The sequence below is a fragment of the Calonectris borealis genome, chromosome 8, assembly GCF_964195595.1.
Source record: "Calonectris borealis chromosome 8, bCalBor7.hap1.2, whole genome shotgun sequence".
Lineage (NCBI taxonomy): Eukaryota > Metazoa > Chordata > Aves > Procellariiformes > Procellariidae > Calonectris > Calonectris borealis.
The window spans coordinates 6,341,441-6,360,642 of record NC_134319.1 but is presented as its reverse complement, the minus strand read 5'-3'; the positions used below and the strand labels follow the sequence as shown (position 1 = coordinate 6,360,642).

General features: G+C 54.5%; 1 protein-coding gene across 4 annotated transcripts in view; it reads right to left on the bottom strand.

The window, feature by feature from the left end:
- The window catches only part of SSBP3 (single stranded DNA binding protein 3), a 58,657-nt gene that overhangs the window by 6,276 nt on the left and 33,179 nt on the right, over positions 1 to 19,202 (bottom strand). For 2 of the 4 annotated variants that reach the window (XR_012674437.1, XM_075155706.1), the window contains exons 5-9: positions 13,471 to 13,560; positions 4,703 to 4,783; positions 3,842 to 3,901; positions 1,663 to 1,729; positions 1,479 to 1,555 (exon numbers count right to left, since the gene is read on the bottom strand). Coding sequence is in view for 3 of the 4 variants with exons in the window: in XM_075155706.1 (XP_075011807.1) it covers positions 1,479 to 1,555; positions 1,663 to 1,729; positions 3,842 to 3,901; positions 4,703 to 4,783; positions 13,471 to 13,560 (375 nt within the window). In the remaining variant the exon portion in view is untranslated. The remainder of the gene's footprint in view (positions 1 to 1,478; positions 1,556 to 1,662; positions 1,730 to 3,841; positions 3,902 to 4,702; positions 4,784 to 13,470; positions 13,561 to 19,202) is intronic. The other 2 variants (XM_075155707.1, XM_075155709.1) reach the window with 2 other exon arrangements.

Here is a 19,202-nt window from a genome sequence, read left to right as displayed (position 1 = left end):
GCGGCTATCAGCTGTAAGGGATGATTCATCGTCGGTGCGTAATGAGTAGCTGTTGTCAGGATGCCGGGATGTCCTGGCTGGGTGTTCTGCAGCCCTTTGGAATAATGTAAGGAGTATTTGGGAAGGTCTTGATGCAAAGCTTAAAGAAAAAAAAAAGCCCTGGGCACACAAGGCGTGAGGGGCTGCTGGGTTTGGGTCGGTATTTTTGGTGGTTGCCTGCACTGCTGGTTCCTGGATGGCTGGGGGGAGGCAGCACCCCGCGGGTGCCAGATTGGGAAGCCCAGCGCTTCTCCAGGGAAAGGCTGCCTTTTAAAAAAAACCTCTCCCTAATGTACGTACACAGGAGTCAAAAATAAAGCTCTGAACATTTCACAACTCCTGCCGGCTCCCGGAGCCGCCGCCATCCCACGCGGCGCTGAACGCGCGCTCGCGGCTTCCAAGTTTCACGGCGAGCTTTGCAAGTGGGAAGCGAGCAGCCTCCCCCAGGCAAACCGCCGCCGCTCTCCTTGGCGCAGGCCACGCTAACAAATGCTGGGTTTTTTTGGGTGTTATCCTCCAGGAAAGGAGGGTTTTAAGCAGAGCAGCGGCGCTATCGGAGGGCTTGTCCGTGAAACGATGCTCGTGCGGGGTTTTTATCTCCTGCCCTAGGATGGATCCGGGTGCCTGCGGAGAAAGCCGGGCATCCCTGAGCAGCATCCTCAGGCTGGTGTTAAAAAGAGATGACACAACTCCCTCTTTACACAATATTCACTTATCCCTACAATCTCCGGGGGAAAAACAAAACAAAACTCCAGCGCACCCGCTCGTCTCTTGACAGACTCTGATCCTCGCGCTACAAACTCGACGTAGGCGACGATGCAGAGAGGATAAACCTCCAACCAAAATATGGTAATCTGGTTTTGAAGTCTCGTAGAAGGAACAAACAGGAGCGAGTCAACAACAAGCCACTCCGTAAAGTGAATCAACGGGAAGACAGCATATATTAACCCAGATCTCCTTAATTTCAAGAGTTTACTCCCCTTTCCTGAAATAGAGAGCTCAAGCAGGCAGCAGGAAGGGCAGGCGGAGGGGAACCTCGCAGAGGAAAGCCTTATTCCCCCGCTAAAGGGATCTTTGCCATTTCTTTTTATTTATTTATTTTTAATGCAAGCCTCCTTTCCCTTTCCTGCTGTTAGGGTCGTAACTATTTCCCAGGCAGGCACTGTAATGCACTCAAAGGCTGCTCCGGCGCGGCGCTAAGTGCCATCCCCTTTGACGGAAGGGCAGGAGGGAGGCTGCAATACCCTTAATGAGCTCTGAAGACCTCACTCATGTTAAAAGGAGGGATTTCCAGATGCAAGACTAATGTAAAACGCATTAACACTAATGGGGGGACAGGGTGTCGGGGGGGAACTCCCGGCCTTTTGAGCCCCAGGAGGTTGTTTCGACGGCGCGCGGCGTTTGCCGAGCCGTAAGATGCTCTTTGGCGCTGGGCTTACCTGCGGACCGGGACCCATGGGGCCCATCCCTCGCGGAGGATTCATCCTTTGCATGGGGCCGCCCATGTTAGGGTGCCCTGTTGGGAGGAAAGCAGGGGTGTTACATGGCACTGCAGCCACTTTGGGTCTCAAATTAACAGCTAACGAGAAACTTTAACGTTCAACCCTCCTCTGCTGGGTTTACCTTGCTGTCGTGTGGGATCCATTGAATTGGGCAGCAACGGCTGTGTACCGGGAACGGCGCCCGGGGGCTGTGAAAACAAGGCGGGGAAGATTAAAAAAAATAAAAATTGCTAAAATGCAGTCTACAGAGAGAGATTTGGGTTGAGGCTTTAGGCTTTTGGGAGGCTCCTCGGTGTGCTCCCCGGGATGCACCACCCCTCCTGCCGCAGCACGACCTGGGGCTGCCCGAGCATCCCGCGTCCTGCTGCATCCTGCGTCCTGCTGCATCCCGCATCCCACTGCATCCCGCATCCCGGGCATCTTCCTACAGCCCAAGGGCGTTTGCCTCCCCTTTCCTTTCACAAACACCCTCTAAAAACCAAACAAGGCACAAGCATTTCTTCCTCTCCCCGCAGCCCACGCGCCGTCAGGCTGCGTATTTTAGGGGAGTGGGGGGAAGCCCGGGCTGCACGGGGCAGAGGCGTCAAAGCTGGCAGGGAACGGAGCCGGGCAGCGCGGCTCCCCGGTATTGACACAGCACCAGGGCCAAACCGTACAGGTTGCAGCGATTCATCGGCTGCCGATGGGGAGATGCTCCATTTGCAGCAGAGCAGCATTCAGACCACGCAGGCAGGAGGGGAAGGCGGATGCTCCCCCTCCCCAAACCCAGCTCTGATCGGGCAACGCAGCTATTTTAAGTTCAAAGGCTGCTCCGAACAGATAAAGGGGGAGAAAAACGCAGATACCATCTGCCCGGGGGAAGCAAACCGTAAACAGTTTTGCTACAGCGCTGCCTTTTATTTGAATACCGACACAGACAGACCCCACTGCCGGAGCACAGCGTAGGCACCGGGTCTGCACGGCCGCGCCGAGGCAGAATCTGCCCAGCGCCAATTTTTTTGCAGCTTGGAAGCTGGCAGCAGGAGGAAGATAAACCGGGGGGGGGTTGTAGCGATGGATATTTACACTTCTGCTGCCTGACCTTCCCGCCTGCCTATTTATTCCTCTTGTCCCTCTGGATGTGACCATAACCTCGCTGAGCTCTGTGTTTTATAGGTGGTATATGGGGAAAAAAATGAAATCTTTCTAATTAACTTTACCCACTCCTGGATGCTCGACCCCGCCGCAAGAGCAGCCACCCCGAACCAGTCCCCTGCCTCTCCCGCCTGCTCCAGCTCTCCGTGCTCACCTCCAGCGGCGCTCGGGACCAGCCCGGGTACCACAGCAGGACAGGGGCCCGTTAAAACTGTCCCGTGAGAAGATGCCGTTAATTAATACCTCGCTAAGCCAGCCACCAGTGCTCTGGGTGGGAGGCTCTTCCAGCCCAGCTGGGCTTGGGGGGTCCTACATCAGCCCCCCCTTGAGTTTTTCTCAGCTACATCTCAGCTGCCTCACCATCCTTCTGCGAGTTCCAGCCATTCAAGTCTCAAATCCAGCAAGCACAAACACGAAGCAAGCTGCTACATCCCTTTTCCTGACCGTTCTGCTCTTTCTGCTAATAAGAGCTATATAAAAATAATAGTTAGCCAAAAAACAAGCTCCCAAGATAATTCTTGCACAGTCACCTTTGCCACTGAAAGGAATTGCAGGTTTCCTTTAATTCCCCGTTAATGACAAGTGACCTCTGGTTCCGTCATTATCCTATGGATCTGCACGGCATCGTTGGGAACGAGATGAATTCCTCAACCAAAGGCCACGCGTTCAGGCAACGCGTGGGGCGGAAGCCTCCGTCCGTAAGGCCAGAAACAAACTGCCCTTGTTTAAGCTGGGATAAGAGGATAAACCCAACCCAAAAAATTCAGCAGTGACCTGCTTGACCCCGCCGCTGATCTCAGCATTCGGCCAACCCAGCGGCAGGATTATCTCCATCGCTTTAATTTTCTGCGATTGCAGGGAAAATCCAGCCGGGCAGCGAGCCTGCGGCGCGGCCCGGCCGTGCTGAAAACACCGCAAATAAAAAGCGACATACGCCCCGCCGCCGTTTACACCCTGGATATGCCCGAACTTCAAAAAAAAATTAAAATAAAATGGTTATGTGACGCTTGATGCTCCAGCACCAAGAAATGAGAGGATGCCCAAGGGAGGCGACGCCTCCCATCCAAACCCAAGGAGCATCTGCAGGACACCTGGCCCTTGTCCCCCTCCCCAAATAAAAGCCATCCCCAGGAAACCCGCCGGCACGGAGCCCGGGAGCGCAGTACCTGGTTGCCCATCCTGATGGGGGGCCGGGGACCTCCGGCGTAGCGCGGCGACATGAACGGCTGCGGGGACACAAAAGGGAGGTCAGGGCCGAGCTGCGGGGAGGCAGCACGCTCCCCACGCACGCCGGTTAGACTGTACACACGGTTTTTGGTTTTGTTTTTGTTTTCTGGAGACATCCTTTTTAAAAAAGTTAAGTTTCCAAAGGGGAAAAAAAAAAAAAAAAAAAAAAAAAAAAAAGGTGTCCGGAGTCCATTTTTTCAACATTTTCTCTGTAGATTTATTGTTTGAGAGCGTTTGACATCGGCAATACTAGGTGAGGCTGTTAAAATTAGTGCATGGGAAACCCTGAGTGTTAGATACCGTTCAAGTTTAAATATACAGAGATATATTAAAAAAAGTGGCAAATAAGCACATACAGACACGCACACACAAAAAAACCCCCAACGCTAAGTACTGGAAAAAAAAGAAGAAAGACTTAAAGTTACTTTTTTACAAGCGCTGCTACTAACAGAAGCTTAAAAACCCACATGAAGTTACGTTTCTCAGGCTACCTTGGGAAGGTAAAACAGTCTGATACCCACGATTGACTTCTCAGTCCATTGATAACTGCACATCCGAAAAAAGGAAAAAAAAAAAAAAAAAAGAAGAAAAAAAAAAAAAAAGGAGGGGGGGAAAAAACCCACTATTTCGCTTCGGAGCTGGGGTGCCCGGGGGGATGCTCCCCGGGGAAGCGGGTGCCCGCTGCCCAGCATGCCTATAGAGGGCTAAAAAAAAAAAAAACCAAAAAAAAAAAAAAAAAAAAAAAAGCCAATCGAGCGCACGTCCCGGTTCACAGCCCTACCCATCGCTAGTGTCTTTACCTGACTGTGGGGTCCCATCATGCTGTTAGGATTGTGGGGTGGAGGCTGTGCGTGTGGCGAGGGCTGTGACCCAGGCGGTCCCTGTGAGGTCAGACAGTAGAAGGAGGTTATAGATTAGGACATGAAAAGCGCAGAAAGAGCTAAAAAAAGGATTGACGGGCGGACCTGTTTTGTCAGGGAGGCGGTTCTCCCGTTTTGTTTTTAAATTTTTTTTTTTTTCTTTTTTTTCCTCTTTTTAATTGAGTTTCTATTCATTTGTAGCTGAACAATGAATAATGAGATATGCCAAAAAATAAAAAATAATAAAAAAAAAAATTAAAAATCAGAACATCTGTCAAAATACAGCAGCCACATTGATGGTAAACGGTCCGGTAGTTCAACCAAGTCTGCAATGATAAACACACAGGGAAACACTTTGCAAGGGCGTGCAACGAGGAAGAAAAAATATGCAGGAGAGGACCAGAGAGGTTGGGGGAAATACAAAAAACACCCCCAAACTAAAAAAAAAAAAAAAAAATTCATTTTTTCCTCTCTCATCCCAAAGGTCGCAAACACCTCCGGGGTTGGTTTTTTTTTTTTGACCGTGGTTCACTGGAGGTGCTGGAGCGAGCGCAGAGGACGAGGAGCACGTCCCAGCTCGCGCCTGGGCAGCGTTTGGCCGGCACAACCGGGGCTGCATCGCCAGCCTGTATGGATGCAACATCCTTCCTCGAGGTGGATTCCCTAAGGATGCGAGTAAAATGCCTTGCGAGCAAAGAAAGGATGTCTAGGGGAAAAAAGGAGAGATTAGTCGGTGCAGGTTTAAGGCTGCAATGCAGCAGCCGCTGACATTTTGGGTTTGAACACCCGCTTTTTTTTTTTTTTTTTTTTTTTTCCAAATTTCCCTTAAAAGCCCGAAATGAAAATTTGCTTGGAAAAACCGCGGGCTCGGTGCAAGAATATACCGGTGCGTGTTTTTTAAGGAAAACAAAAAGCAAAACGTATTTTTTGAGTCAAAGGAGGTGTAATTGGTAGAGAGAGCAAACGAGCTCTGTCAGTAGGCGATGGGAAGCGACGGCAGGCTCCAGGACCGGCGCCGGAGCAGATGTTCTCTACCTGCCTCGTTACTAAATTCAACAAGTGTTCGCCTTCTAGCTGCTGCCAGCAATGGCATGGTTTGTTACCATGAGCAATTTTCTTAATTAACAGACATTAATTAGCCATTTAGCAATTTTGCAAGCATTTGTTTAGCAGCTTTCCTAAACATGAATACCACTGTGATAATGGTACTGATTAGAGGGTCCCCTAATTAACAGTACAGGGAAGGAAAATTGAAATCACATAAATTAAAAAGGGAGGGGAAGTTAATGAAGGCAGGACATATTTGCACCTGCAAATCTTTTGTACGGCGGAAACTTGAGTGCAATGTAAATAAAGTAAGAGGGTGGGTTTTTTTCCCTCTTTTTTTTTTTCCTTTTTTTTTTTTTTTTTTTTTTTCGATTTGAACAGTTCGGCGGCGAGATGGAGCCAAGCGGATTTAAACCAACAGCCTCCTGCCAGCCTCCCCGCTCCAGCCCCTGCGCCCGGAGAAATCAAGTCCCACCATTTACACCACCGCCTATTCTCCAGGAGCCGAAGGCAACCAGCCCCTGCCCCTCCTGCCTGGCGAACCTTGGCTGGAAGAGGTCACAGCACCTCAGGACAACCCTCCCGGTGCCAACACAACTCCCTTCTCCATCCACATCCCACCACAGTGGAGAAGACAAACCTCTGTGGTCCAACTGTAGCATCAACCACCTTTAGCAGAAGTCATCTCCATGCATGAAGCGACTTATTTTTGCTTCTGAGGTGGCTAACTCTCCCTGTGCAAATGCAAACTGCGCCGGGGGCAGCAGCCACCTCCCACCGCCGCTTCACGGAGGACAGCACCCCGCAACGAGGTCTGGCCACCACCAAAGCCCTTCCTACACATCACAGCTGCAGGATTTGGGGTAGAGAAGATTGGCAAAGGTGAACGAGCGATGAAACCAAGTGGAAAGGACAAACCAGGACTCGCAGAGGCCAACCCTCAAGTCCCATCAACGCAAGAGTCAACAGGTCCTCCACAACGCCTGCCTTGCTGCGCTGCAAGGAAGAGGTCGTTGTTATCCAGGTACCGACTGGACAGGCACGCAGCCCCCCTCCTGAAGTCATTAACCCCCTCATTAAACCCCTGACATCCTCCCTCTCACATCCCGCGGCGTGTGAGGGCGTGGGGCTAAGAGGTATCAAACGCGGGGGGGGGGGGACATGGCCACCTACACGCGCCCCGGCTGGGCCCAGCGGTGAGGCTTTGGGGCTGCATTTCAAGTCTTGGGAGCGAGCAGCGTTTGGTTACTGTAGAAAAAGCAGCTATAAAAGACACGGCGGCATTTGCACTGGAGAAAAATTCCCCCGCGGCAATCGGATCCGGAGAGCATCAGTTGTTTGCGTGGCTGAAATGCATCCTCCGGAGCGCGGTCCTGCCCCGCCGCCCCAGGGCCGCTCCCCGGGATGCTCCAGGCTCGGCGCCGCGCTTTGCCGACCAGCGAGCAGCATCCTCGCCGTCGCGTTATCCCACGTGGTACCGCTCCCGGCGCAGACTTCTGGATAACGTGACTGCAGACACCCAGCTCGTGCAAACGCCTCGGCAGGCGGAGAGGAGCCGAAAGGGGCTTTCTTCTTTTTTTCTTCATTCTTTTCTTCTTTTTCGCAACAGCGACGAGCAACAGCATCCGAAATACCGTGGGCTGCAACCGCCGCAGCCCCCTCCCGTGCCCCCGCGGCACGGCCGCGCTGCTCTGTCAGAAACGCAGACCCTCTGGATATTGTTATCTCTGTAAATATTTGCAGATGTTGCAGGGCCGGGACCGGCGTTCGGCCGGGAACGCCTGCCGGATCGGTTGCTTTTTCGCACGGGTTTCCCTCGCTGCAGAGGAAGCGGCAGATGATCCCGATGGATCCCGGCGGTCGAGACAAGTGTTTAGCAGAGATGACATGTGGGCTCTAACCAACAGAACAACCCTTTTTTTCTTAAAAAATGTGTACTTAGCGGTTATTAACTAGTGCTGTTACAAGAGGAGGCCGAACGCAGGCGCAGCCCGCCTGCCTCCGCACCACCTCCCTCCAGATCCCGAAGGCCCGAGCGCCGCATCCCCGCAGCAGAGCTCCCTCCCGCTTGCTGCGCCGGGCGAGCAGGACCCGCTCGGCAGGGAATTCACTCTCATCTCAAAGACCAGCACTCTCCCCAACCAGAGAAACCCCATCGATTCTCAAGTTCTCTTTTTTTTTTTCTTTTTTTTCCTTTTTTTTTCTTTTTTTTTTTTCTTTTTTTTTCTTTTTTTTTTTTTCTTTTTTCTTTTTCCCCAAACTGGATGCCTTGCACGGGGAGTTACTCTTCACCTTCCTGTAGCTGCCTCAAAAAAAACCCCCAACAACCAACCCCAACCAGCTAAAATGGCGTTCGAGGAAACCGTTTCCGACAGCTCTTGCTGCCCCAACCTCCTCTCCCCTTCACTTTTTCTCCCCCTCTCCACGACGGGGACGTCAGGAGTCCGACCTGGCCCAGCAGACGCCCAAAGTTTGCTGCTGCTGCTGCTTTCTACCGGGAGTTTCCAGGCGATCAGGTTCCTTCCACTCCGTCTTTCACCGGCTCGGCTCCTCAAACTTCTTGTAAAATATTAAAGATGGAAAATGGCACCAGCGATCAGAGCTCTGCGTGTGTCGATTTATGTTTCCAGCATAATTCACCACAAATGGATCATGTTCGATGGGTTACATACTTTCAGCTAATGGGGGAGTTTTTCTATTTAAAAACATTTCCGAGCACCTCTGGGGGCGGCGGAACGCTGCGGGATGGTACGAGACGGCAAAGCACCGCTGCCAGAGCCAGCGGCGATTCGCAGCCCGCAAGAGGAAGGCATCTTGGCTTTGCAAACACCTGCCCCTGCCCACCGGTTTTGACATTCGAAAATACTAAAAGAAATGAGGTGGATCTTCATTAAAGAGGTGCTGGGTGCATTGGATAGGAACTTCGCTGCTACCGAAGGAGAGGGAAGTTTGGCAAGTTGGCAACAAAAAAAGGAAGAGATCCCGGAGGAGCCTGGAGGAGGGAGGCTCCAGGGGCCCTCGGAGAGGAGAACCACGGCCGCCTCCCAGCACCGGGTGCCGGGGGACCCAACCACCCCTCCCTGAGAGAGGGCAGGGCAGGGCAGGGGAAGGCAGGGCAGGGGAAGGCAGGGGAAGGCAGGGGGAGGCAGGGGAAGGCAAGGCAGGGGAAGGCAAGGCAAGGCAAGGCAAGGCAGGGGAAGGCAAGGCAGGGGAAGGCAAGGCAGGGGAAGGCAAGGCAAGGCAAGGCAAGGCAGGGGAAGGCAGGGGGAGGCAGGGGAAGGCAAGGCAGGGGAAGGCAAGGCAAGGCAAGGCAAGGCAGGGGAAGGCAAGGCAGGGGAAGGCAAGGCAGGGGAAGGCAAGGCAAGGCAAGGCAAGGCAGGGGAAGGCAAGGCAGGGGAAGGCAGGGCAGGGCAAGGTAAGGCAGGGCAGGGCAGGGCAAGGCAAGGCAGCGCAGGGCAAGGCAGGGCAAGGCAAGGCAAAGCAAGGCAAGGCAGGGCAAGGAAAGGCAAGGCAGGGCAAGACAGGGCAAGGCAAGGCAGGGCAGGGCAAGGCAAGGCAGGGCAACACAAGGCAAGGCAGGGCAAGGCAAGGCAAGGCAGGGCAAGGCAAGGCAAGGCAAGGCAAGGCAGGGCAAGGAAAGGCAAGGAAAGGCAAGGCAGGGCAAGGCAGGGCAAGGAAAGGCAAGGCAGGGCAAGGCAAGGCAAGGCAGGGGAAGGCAGGGCAAGGCAAGGCAAGGCAAGGCAAGGCAAGGCAAGGCACGGTAAGGCAAGGCAAGGCAAGGCAAGGCAGGGGAAGGCAGGGCAAGGCAAGGCAAGGCAAGGCAAGGCAAGGCAGGGCAAGGCAAGGCAGGGCAAGGCGGGCCAAGTTACCCCACAGACGGCGGAAGGCAGCCGTGGGCAGGAGCTCTGCCTTGCCTGCAGCTGGGGCTCCCAACTGCAGAAGCCTGGTTTTAAGGAATATGTTAAACACAAGCTCTTCAGGAAACAAACCCGTGTCAGCTGGAGCCAAGAACAGTCACCTCCATCTGGCTGGAGCACCCGAGAGAAAGTTGACTGCAAATCCCACCATATGCTCCAGACGCTCGGTACAAAAGCCTCGGGCATCCTTAAACTTCCAGAAAAAAAACTTTCTCCGATGCTTGCTTTTCCTTTCCTCCAGCTCCTAAGCCACCTTCCTTCAAACCCTGCCTGGTGCCAGGCTGACACCGAGCTCTGCCCCGGGCTTTTGGGAAGGGCAGCCTGGTTTTGTGGCTCCTGTGCCACCTCGCCGGAGCTGGCTGACCATAGCTGGTGGCACCTGCGGAGCGGTGGCAAATCCCACCGAGACATCAGGAGAGCTGAGCAGGGGGAAAATGGTGGCATCCAAGGAGGGAACAGGACAACATGGACCCCCTCCTATTGCCCCTGGCTTTACCATCCTCACCCCTGTGGGTGACCTTACCCAAAGAGACGCACCCCAGGATGCAGGGAGGAGGGGTGGGAAGGTCAGGGGGTGTCTGTCAGGGGGAGCCCCCTGGGCTCCGGAGCCCCCCGTCCTCCCCGGCTCCCGAGGTCTCTCTGCATTAGGGGGCAGTGTGGGAACACCGAGCAGCCGGCGCTTTGTTTTGGTGCATCTCGGCGCCGAGCCGCTGATGCATAGCTAACGCAGCCGCCGACATTGATTTATGGTCAACTTTCCATTTCATCAGCGTGCGGGGTACGGGGCGGCGCGGGGAGTTCGCACTGGGGAAAGGAGGCACGGCCGCGGTGGGGGGTGGCTGACTGGGTCGTCCCCCCCCATTTATTTAGTGGTAGGAAGGTGTGGTATTAATTGCTTTCAATTTTTAATTTTCCTTTCTACGTTTCCCTGGCACCCCCCTCTCCCTCCTTTGAGGGATCTGCACCCCGGCATCAATCCAGCTTTCAAAACAAAAGCAGGAACGCCTCCGATGACCTTTAGGAGGATGAGCAGAGGGTTTGTTTGCTCATCTCAAAGGGACAAAGAGAGAGATTTAAATAAAAGCATCTACCCACGCCAGCAGTCAACCCGGCCACCTTTTGTCTGGAGCGCAGCCCGATGCCGTGCCGCCGGCTGGCACCACGCAACGCCCCGGCAACCCAAGGGTGCCCAGGACCTCTCCTTTCCCATCGTTTTGGGAAGGTTTTGGGAGACTTTGCAGGCTGTGCTTCCCTTGGCCCCCAGCCCGAAGGTCACTGCTGAGTCCCAGCGCGGGGAAGGGACTCTCCCTGTAAGACGGCGGCTGCGGACGGGCGCTGCAGCCCGGGCTCCTCCCCTCTTCCCCCCTTCCCGGCGCATCACTTCTCCTCCAAGCTCGCTCCTGTGGGTTTTTGGGCTGCTAGCTCCCTGGAATGGTCCGTATCATTTTCTCCCTTTGCCAAACAGCGGCGCACATCCGAATGCGTGGGGCTGGAGGGGTTCACGCACCCCCAGGGCGGCAGCACGGGGTTTCTGTAACCTGAGCTTTGCTGGCGACTCCCCTCTCAGCTCCTGGAGTGATGCCCCACCATGCCAGGACAGGATCAGGCCCTCTAAAACCCCATGCCTGCTCTCCTCAGGGATATCCCTGCGGGTCCCTGGTGCCTGCAGCGCGGTGCAGAAAAGCGGGATGCTGAAAACCGCGAGCCCTCCCGGCACAGGGAAGACCCTGGTTGGGGTGGTACCACCAGGAACCTCACCCACTCCCACGGCTGGCACGCCACTTCCAACAGAGATAAGAAATTACCCCCGAGCTGCGACTGGCTCGCCGCCGAGCCACCAGCCCACCTCTGCAAGAGCTGGTCTCCAGCACCTCCTGAAGCTGGAACAAGCTCCAACACCCGCAATAAATCAGATGGGCTTTCACAGGGGCGATGTTCAGACTGTGTTAAAAGGTGGGATTTTTCTTCTCCCCTCCTCCCCTCCATCCCCAGGGCTGGGAGGAGAAACCAGATGTTGGAGGGCTTTCAGGAAAGGCAGGCTCTTGAGATGTCACATGCGAGCCATATGGATCTGCACCCGTCCTCTCTTCCCTCCGGCAGCTCCGGGGACAGGCAGCGTCCCCGCACACGACACCTGCACTGGTGCCATTACTTCTGCTGGGTTTTCAGGACCCCCCCCCACCAATGGTCCTAAGAAAGCGGGGCTGCTTTTGAGCCCCCCTTCCCCAGCGGCTCCTGGTCCAGCCGCACAAGAGGTAGGGAGCTGGGATGGGTTGTTTGCTCCTGAATCGGACCCTCCGTGCAAAAATGCTATGGGAAGGCAGAAAGGAAAGCAGGGGGGACAGCTTGGAGGCTGTCAACGCGAAGAGTCAAGATGGGAGCATGCACAGCACGTCTGAGGAGATGCGACTCCTCTTCCTCACCTTCCCCTCTCGGGGAAAGCCAACCCGTACTCTTGAAGCCTTGCCCTAACTTGGTGCCAGTTTTGCAGCCCTCGCAGCTCTGCGTGAAGCAGAAGCCCCAAAGGACAGTCAGCTTCGCCGCGGGGTGAGATCAGGACTTTTGGAGACACATTTGTTGGAAGCAGCAGCTTGGCACTCAAATTGCTGGCAGCAGCTATGACCTACGAGATAGCATCTCTGCTGTTGGCTTCACCCCCTGCCGCCGAGCGCTGCTGCAAGATTCGCCTGTTTTAGGGTTCCCGATCGATATCGGATATTCTTACTTTGTCAAAAGCATGTTCAGGAAATGGGATCTCTCTAAAAAAAAATAAGACAGGACCCTCCTTCCCCCATCCCATACACACGCGAACGGCGATATCGGGCTCAGATATCGCCACAATAAATCACAAGCGCCTTATCGAGTCCGCCTGTCTACTGCCCGAGAAGTTCTCCCCTATACAAATCACAAGCCCAGATTACAAAAAAGCAGCTTGCCAAAACAAATATTCCTTTCAACTCTTATCCCATTTGTTACACGAACAAGTGTTTCTTCCTCAAGAAGGAAGATTTTAATGCACCGGGAGCTTCCACCGCTGCAAACCAGTGCGGCTCGTGCCGTGCAAAGAGATTCCAGAGAAACCCCCCAAAACCCCCATGGTTCAAGTTTCGAAAACTCCCTTTTCTGTGTGATTGTCGAGCTCCTTTCCATCAGCGTCACTCCGAACATACATCACCCCCTGCTCAGTCAGAGCTCGGCGTGGGAGAAGGAAGGAGCGAGGGGACTTTGGGGACTTTGCTGGAATTTGCTTACAAGGTGCCTCCACGGCATTCGGGGACTTGGCTGGAGCCGGCTCCTGCCTGCAGCCGCAGCCAGCGTTTGTTAATGCCTTCAGTGATTGCATTTGGAAAAAATCAAGCGGTTAACCAGAGGAGGGGGGGGAAAAGTTTCAGGAATCAAAATCCAGAATGTTTTCAATTATGCACGTCTGTTAGGACCGGAGAACAAATACAATCCCAACCCAAACACAAACCAAGCAGCTTTGGAAAAAAAGCGTTGGTTGTAAATACAAACAGTAACCTCTTCGAGCAAGAAAGAAATTTGCTTTAAGGCCACAAAAAATAGAAAGCAAACGTGGAAGGACAGAAGAACACGAGTTATTCCTAGACAGGTCAGCTACGCCGGCATGCTGCTTCCCTAGCATCCCCTTGGAAAAAAAACACAGGCACGACAGCGCTGACACCCAGAGCGTAAGCAAACACGTGCGCGGTGTGGAGGCGAGCATCGGGAGGAGCGGCAGCCTACCTGGAAGAAACCGGGCGGAATGGGGCCCCCGGGCATCCCGTCGTTCGGGGGAATGTTTCCAAGCACGGGACTCGGGGCGGCAGCTGCGCTCTGCGGGGAACAAAACCAGGACAAACATGGTGGGTTTGAGTTGGAATTAAGAAAAAAAACACATTAAAAAAGCTGTCTCCCCTGCCACACCACATTGAGTCAATTCGTGTGTTACCTCCAGAGCTCCGAGCATCGCTCCCCATGCCCCGGGCATCTTCGCCCTACGGGGGAACAAGCAGAGGATGCTCGGAGCCGGAGGGGCACCGGCTTCTGCAATTCGCCCACGAAGAAGATGGCCGTGCAAAAACTGGGGATAATTCTGGGGCTTATTTGTTCATTTACCCAGGCATTTAGTCTCGTTAATCCACCTAGGAGCCTCATCCATCGCGTCACTTCAGGCAGAAGCTGTTTTGAGGCTTTTAAAATGCTTTTCTTACCCCACCTCCCCCTGTGCGCTCGTCGGGTCGGTTCTATCCTCTGAAAAAGACGCTTCCCTGACCTCATCAGCACGCCAAGGTTTAATTATTAATTTCCAAATTCATTGCACCCAATCTGTGGTGTCACATCTCCCCAGGACGAGCCACCTGAGCGGCTCCAGCCCCCAAAAGGAGGGACAGGGGCGGACACGGGGTACCCGGACACCCCGCTCACTCCTGCTCAGCATCTCTATTTGTATTTACTTTCTCACTGCGCTGCGGAGCTGGCAGCGCTGGGAAAGCACCGACGTGATGGGAAGGAAGGAAAATGGTAAGAAAAAGATCTTTCCCTCAAGACCACTGCTGGCAACACGTCCCTGCTGGGTTAGGAGCGGTACCTGTGCCGTCGAAGTGCGCTCTCGTTTACCCATCGCCAAACGAACCCCACTGCCAGGGCAGTTACAAGGGAGCCTCAGTGATATTAATTGGCTTCGGATCACTGAACTACTCCCTCCACGAATTTTTACGATGGACTTACCCACCTAAAACCACATGGCAGGGCTGAGGAAAATCGTCCACCACGAAAAAAAATCGGTGGAAAAATTTTCCGCCAAGGAAACCCCACAGGCAGATGAGGTACACGTGAGCCTGCTCAGGCTTGGTTTTACCCCAAAACCTGACGCACCCCGACCCCACCAAACCCCACGTCCCGACAGCAGCCGAGCCGGCCCCAGCCCCCGACTGCATCCGATGCAGCGAGAACCACAAGATGTGAGAAGAGGGGGCAAGCCGGGGTGTCAGGACTTGGGCAGCCCGGAAAATTAAGGATTATTATTAAGGACTAAGGCTTGCCAAGGTGGGATCCCAATGCCTGGTTGGGAATCTCGCTATTCTGGACCAGCAAACCTTGCAGAGGCAGGAGAGCACCAGGCTAACCGCAGCCTTGTGCCTTCCCGGGGGCCATCCCTTGCGCCCCCTCCGTCACGCTCTCCGGCAGGAGCCGGCGTGCAGGATGCGGGATGAAGGCCAGGAGCACACCAGTCCAGCGGTGACTTTTCCCAGCATCTCAGAGCTGCAAGCGCCAGAGACGACAGCGCAGGCTGATTCCCCAAAAAGAGATCCCCTTCGCGAAAGAACCGGGGTACCCCTGCGGCTACGGGGTCCTGCGCCCCCAGGCACAGCCCATGCCATGCTCCTGCCGGTCCCCGGGACGAGGCAGCCTTCCCCACATCAACAGCAAAGGCCAGATCTGAGTGTTTTTACAGTTAATAAAAAAAAGTCCTGGCAGGAAAAATAAGCCTGCCCGTTCCAGGCTCTTTTTATACATCAGACGGCAGCAAAAATAGACGGGAGAGGGAGGGAATCCAGTTCTCCCCCTCCCTCCATCCCCCCAAGTGGGTCAGCTATAAAAGTAAAACCAAATCTTAATCCAAGGCCATGAACATATTGCAGTTTCTCTGCAAAGCAGATGACGGTTCTTAATGCAAAAATATATAAGACCGAGCCCCAAACTGCAGCGAGCCCATTTGGAATTTCCTTTATTAAACCCTCTATCACGCAAAACGCTTCTCTCCCAAGGCGGCGAGTGCTGCAATAAAGCTGCCAAGGTGATATTTTATGGTTTCAAGAGATTTCCAACACACCATAATCCTTTGCTGGGGGAATCTCCCAAAGCAAAACGGATCCCAAAGTGATGGGGAGCGAGGATGGGATCCAGGGGGATCCCCGCAACAGGGAGCGGAGGGAGGAGGGCAAAGCAGCCAAAGAAAATCTTCAAGCAAAACACCCATTTTTCCACAAAACCACAGAGTATTTTTCCGTGCTAAACACCCCGAAACCTCACCTATGCCTTCGCGGCGTAAACGGGGATTTAAAGTTCCTCGCACATGTGGCACTTGGCAGAACTCGGTAATTAAAAACCCGCAAGTGCCCTGAGCATATTGTAGGATGGCAGCCAAATTGGTCAGCCCTTGATGAATGATTTACAAGGCTGCGAAGTGACATTTTATTTCTTTTTTATTCCCCTCCCCATCGCCGCCGCTAAGGTAAACACCGAGGCACCTTTAGCCCCGCCGAAGCGATGGGAGCGCAGCCGCGGCTGGAGCAGCTCTGCAAAACCCCGCTGCCAAAAAAGGAAGAAAAAGGGGAAAAAAAGACACTGGGAACAAATTTCCCAAACCCTAAGGGTCAGCACCCAAACCCTGAGGGTCAGCGCCCAAACCCTAAGGGTCAGCACCCAAACCCTAAGGGTCAGCGCCCAAACCCTGAGGGTCAGCACCCAAACCCTGAGGGTCAGCGCCCAAACCCTGAGGGTCAGCGCCCAAACCCCAACAGTGAGCACCCAAACCCTGAGGGTCAGCGTCCAAACCCCAACAGTGAGCACCCAAACCCTGAGGGTCAGCGTCCAAACCCTGAGGGTCAGCACCCAAACCCCAACGGGGAGCACCCAAACCCTAAGGGTGAGCACCCAAACCCTAAGGGTCAGCACCCAAACCCCAACGGTGAGCACCCAAACCCTAAGGGTCAGCACCCAAACCCCAACGGTGAGCACCCAAACCCTGAGGGTCAGCGCCCAAACCCTAAGGGTCAGCACCCAAACCCTAAGGGTCAGCGCCCAAACCCTGAGGGTCAGCACCCAAACCCTGAGGGTCAGCGCCCAAACCCCAACAGTGAGCACCCAAACCCTGAGGGTCAGCGTCCAAACCCTGAGGGTCAGCGCCCAAACCCCAACGGGGAGCACCCAAACCCTAAGGGTGAGCACCCAAACCCTAAGGGTCAGCACCCAAACCCCAACGGTGAGCACCCAAACCCTAAGGGTCAGCACCCAAACCCCAACGGTGAGCACCCAAACCCTAAGGGTCAGCACCCAAACCCCAACGGTGAGCACCCAAACCCTGAGGGTCAGCACCCAAACCCGGAGGGTCAGCACCCAAACCCCAACGGGGAGCACCCAAACCCTAAGGGTGAGCACCCAAACCCTGAGGGTCAGCACCCAAACCCCAAGGGTGAGCACCCAAACCCCAAAGGCTTTCCAGCACCAATTTCCAGAAAACCTGGAATTTTTGCCCTCCCAGCTCCCCCATCCAGCTTAATTTCATCATTTTGGTTAAGAAACTCTTTTTAGGGACTCTGGAGATTTCGGCTGGAATTTGCCTGCCAAGCCCCTTTCACGGGGCGAACACCTAAGCACCCCAAGCCCCCCGGCGCAGGTACGGGCAAGGCAGCGATGCCGAAGGGGCAGGCAGGAGATGGGCAGTGCCAGGGCGCTGCAGGAGCACGAAGCCCACGGTGCCACCGCATCCAAGCTGCTGCTAAACCCAAAGCCCGTCCAGCCACACGAAGGTCCCCGTTGGCACCCGACGCCCCAAATTTCCTTCCACCAAAGCACGCCGGGGACCGCTGCCGGAGACGAGCGAGGACAGCGCCGGCACAGCCAGCACGCCGGCTCGTTTGCCTTTTATTAGATGGTAAATTTGCTCCACGCTGGAAACAAAATGCAGTTCCTGAGGTACACGTATATAGATATATACACACACATATATATATATATAGATTTTTTTTTTTTCCCCCATGTACGCTGGATTTTTCCCCTTTTTTGGTGGAAGCGAGCGGAGCGATGACAATCCGGATCGCCGCGTTTCGCTTCCAAATCGAAGCTCTCAGTTAACACACCGGCTCGGTACGCCAGCAGATGCCGTCTAAGCCTTTAAATCGCACACTAATTGCACTAATTGAGCTAACAGTCTCTGTTTCGTCTCCCTACCCTGAGTCAACCAGCGTCTTCTGGTACTGCTGTAGAGATCCAAGCTGTTGACTGTAGTGTTATTTTGTCAGCCATTAAACGATTCATCAGAGTCATTAATTGATTTATTACCGCTGCCTGCGAGCGTAGCTTTGCAAATAAAGAAGGATGGAGGTCAGGAGGCGATGGAAATCGGACAAAACAGCACAGCCAGGAGCTGGGCACTTGAATTATCGGTAGGAGCCCGCTCGCACAGGACCGCTGGCACCAGGTTATGGGGGAAAACCAGGGGAAAAAAAGAAAAAGAAAAGATGTGCTGTTTGGCTGCGCTGCCAAACCAGTTAGCTTTTTCACTACGTAGAACGTAAAAGGGCTATTAAAACCGTCTTGTTTTCTTAACCTAATCCTTAGGAAGAAACCAGGTTATTCCGCTGTATTAATTGCGCTTCAGAGCGGCGGGGAAGAGGCACCGAGGCGGCTGCGCCGAGCAGCTCCCTGGCCCCCGGCGCAGCCTGAGCTGCCCCGCGAGCATTCCGGCGTCACCCGAATTTGCTTTCCCAGGCCGGCTGAACCGGGAACACAACTCACCTCCGCTCGTCCCACAGCCCTGGGAGGAGCTGCGGACCGGTGTTTTTATTTATTTACTTTCTTCGATACAGAGCTGAGGTCTTTGCTAGGCGTGAGGGTTTGCCGAGAGCAGGGTGCGGCGAGTGGTTTCCTGCCCCCCGCCCTGCGGCAGGCTCGACCCGAGAGGAGCTGGGAGGCACCACCGAGGCCGAGAGGGTTTCGGGGGCTGAATTTAAAAACCAGAGCAGCCAGCGACAGCACGCCGCTGCTCCCAGAGCCCAGCCCCAGGGTACCCCCGGTAATAAAAGGCAGCACCCAACAAAGGAAGGTTTGGGAAGGTGGGGAGCTTTCTGGATGCTCTGGCCACATGGCAGCCCTCGGGATGCTGCAACGGGATTCCTCCTCTTCATCCCCACCGCCGGACGAGCCTAAGCCGCCTCCAAGAGCATCTTGAAGGTGGGCTAAGGCGCTGCACCCCGATGCATCCCATCCTGCAAGGCTCCCAGCGTCACGGCGAGACGATACCCTGCGGGGTGGCACGGCATCAGCCGAGCCCCAGCTTGCCACCCGCCCAAACCTGCCACGCTTCACCAACGCAAGTGATGGTTTCTATTAACTATGAAAACCAGGTTCCCATCGGCAGCATTGACTCTGCCGTTACACGCGAGCCGGTGTCCCCACCGCACGCTCCGGGCGAGCAGCTTCGCAGCTCACCCCAGCACCCAGCGGCTGGCTTTCACCAAACACTTTATTTTTTTATAAAAATAACCTCCAACCAGTGGTGTGAGGCGCTGGCAGGCAGCAGAGAAGATGCTCCCTTCGGGGGAAGCACCACCACCCCCCGCCGCTCTGCCAGCCCCAGCCTCCATCAACCCGGCAGCGAGATGGGGAGAGCAAAAATAGCTTCATGGCACAGACCTAAAACCAAACTAAGGATGGCCAGATATTTGCTTTTTTGGTTCAAGATGTTTTTGCCC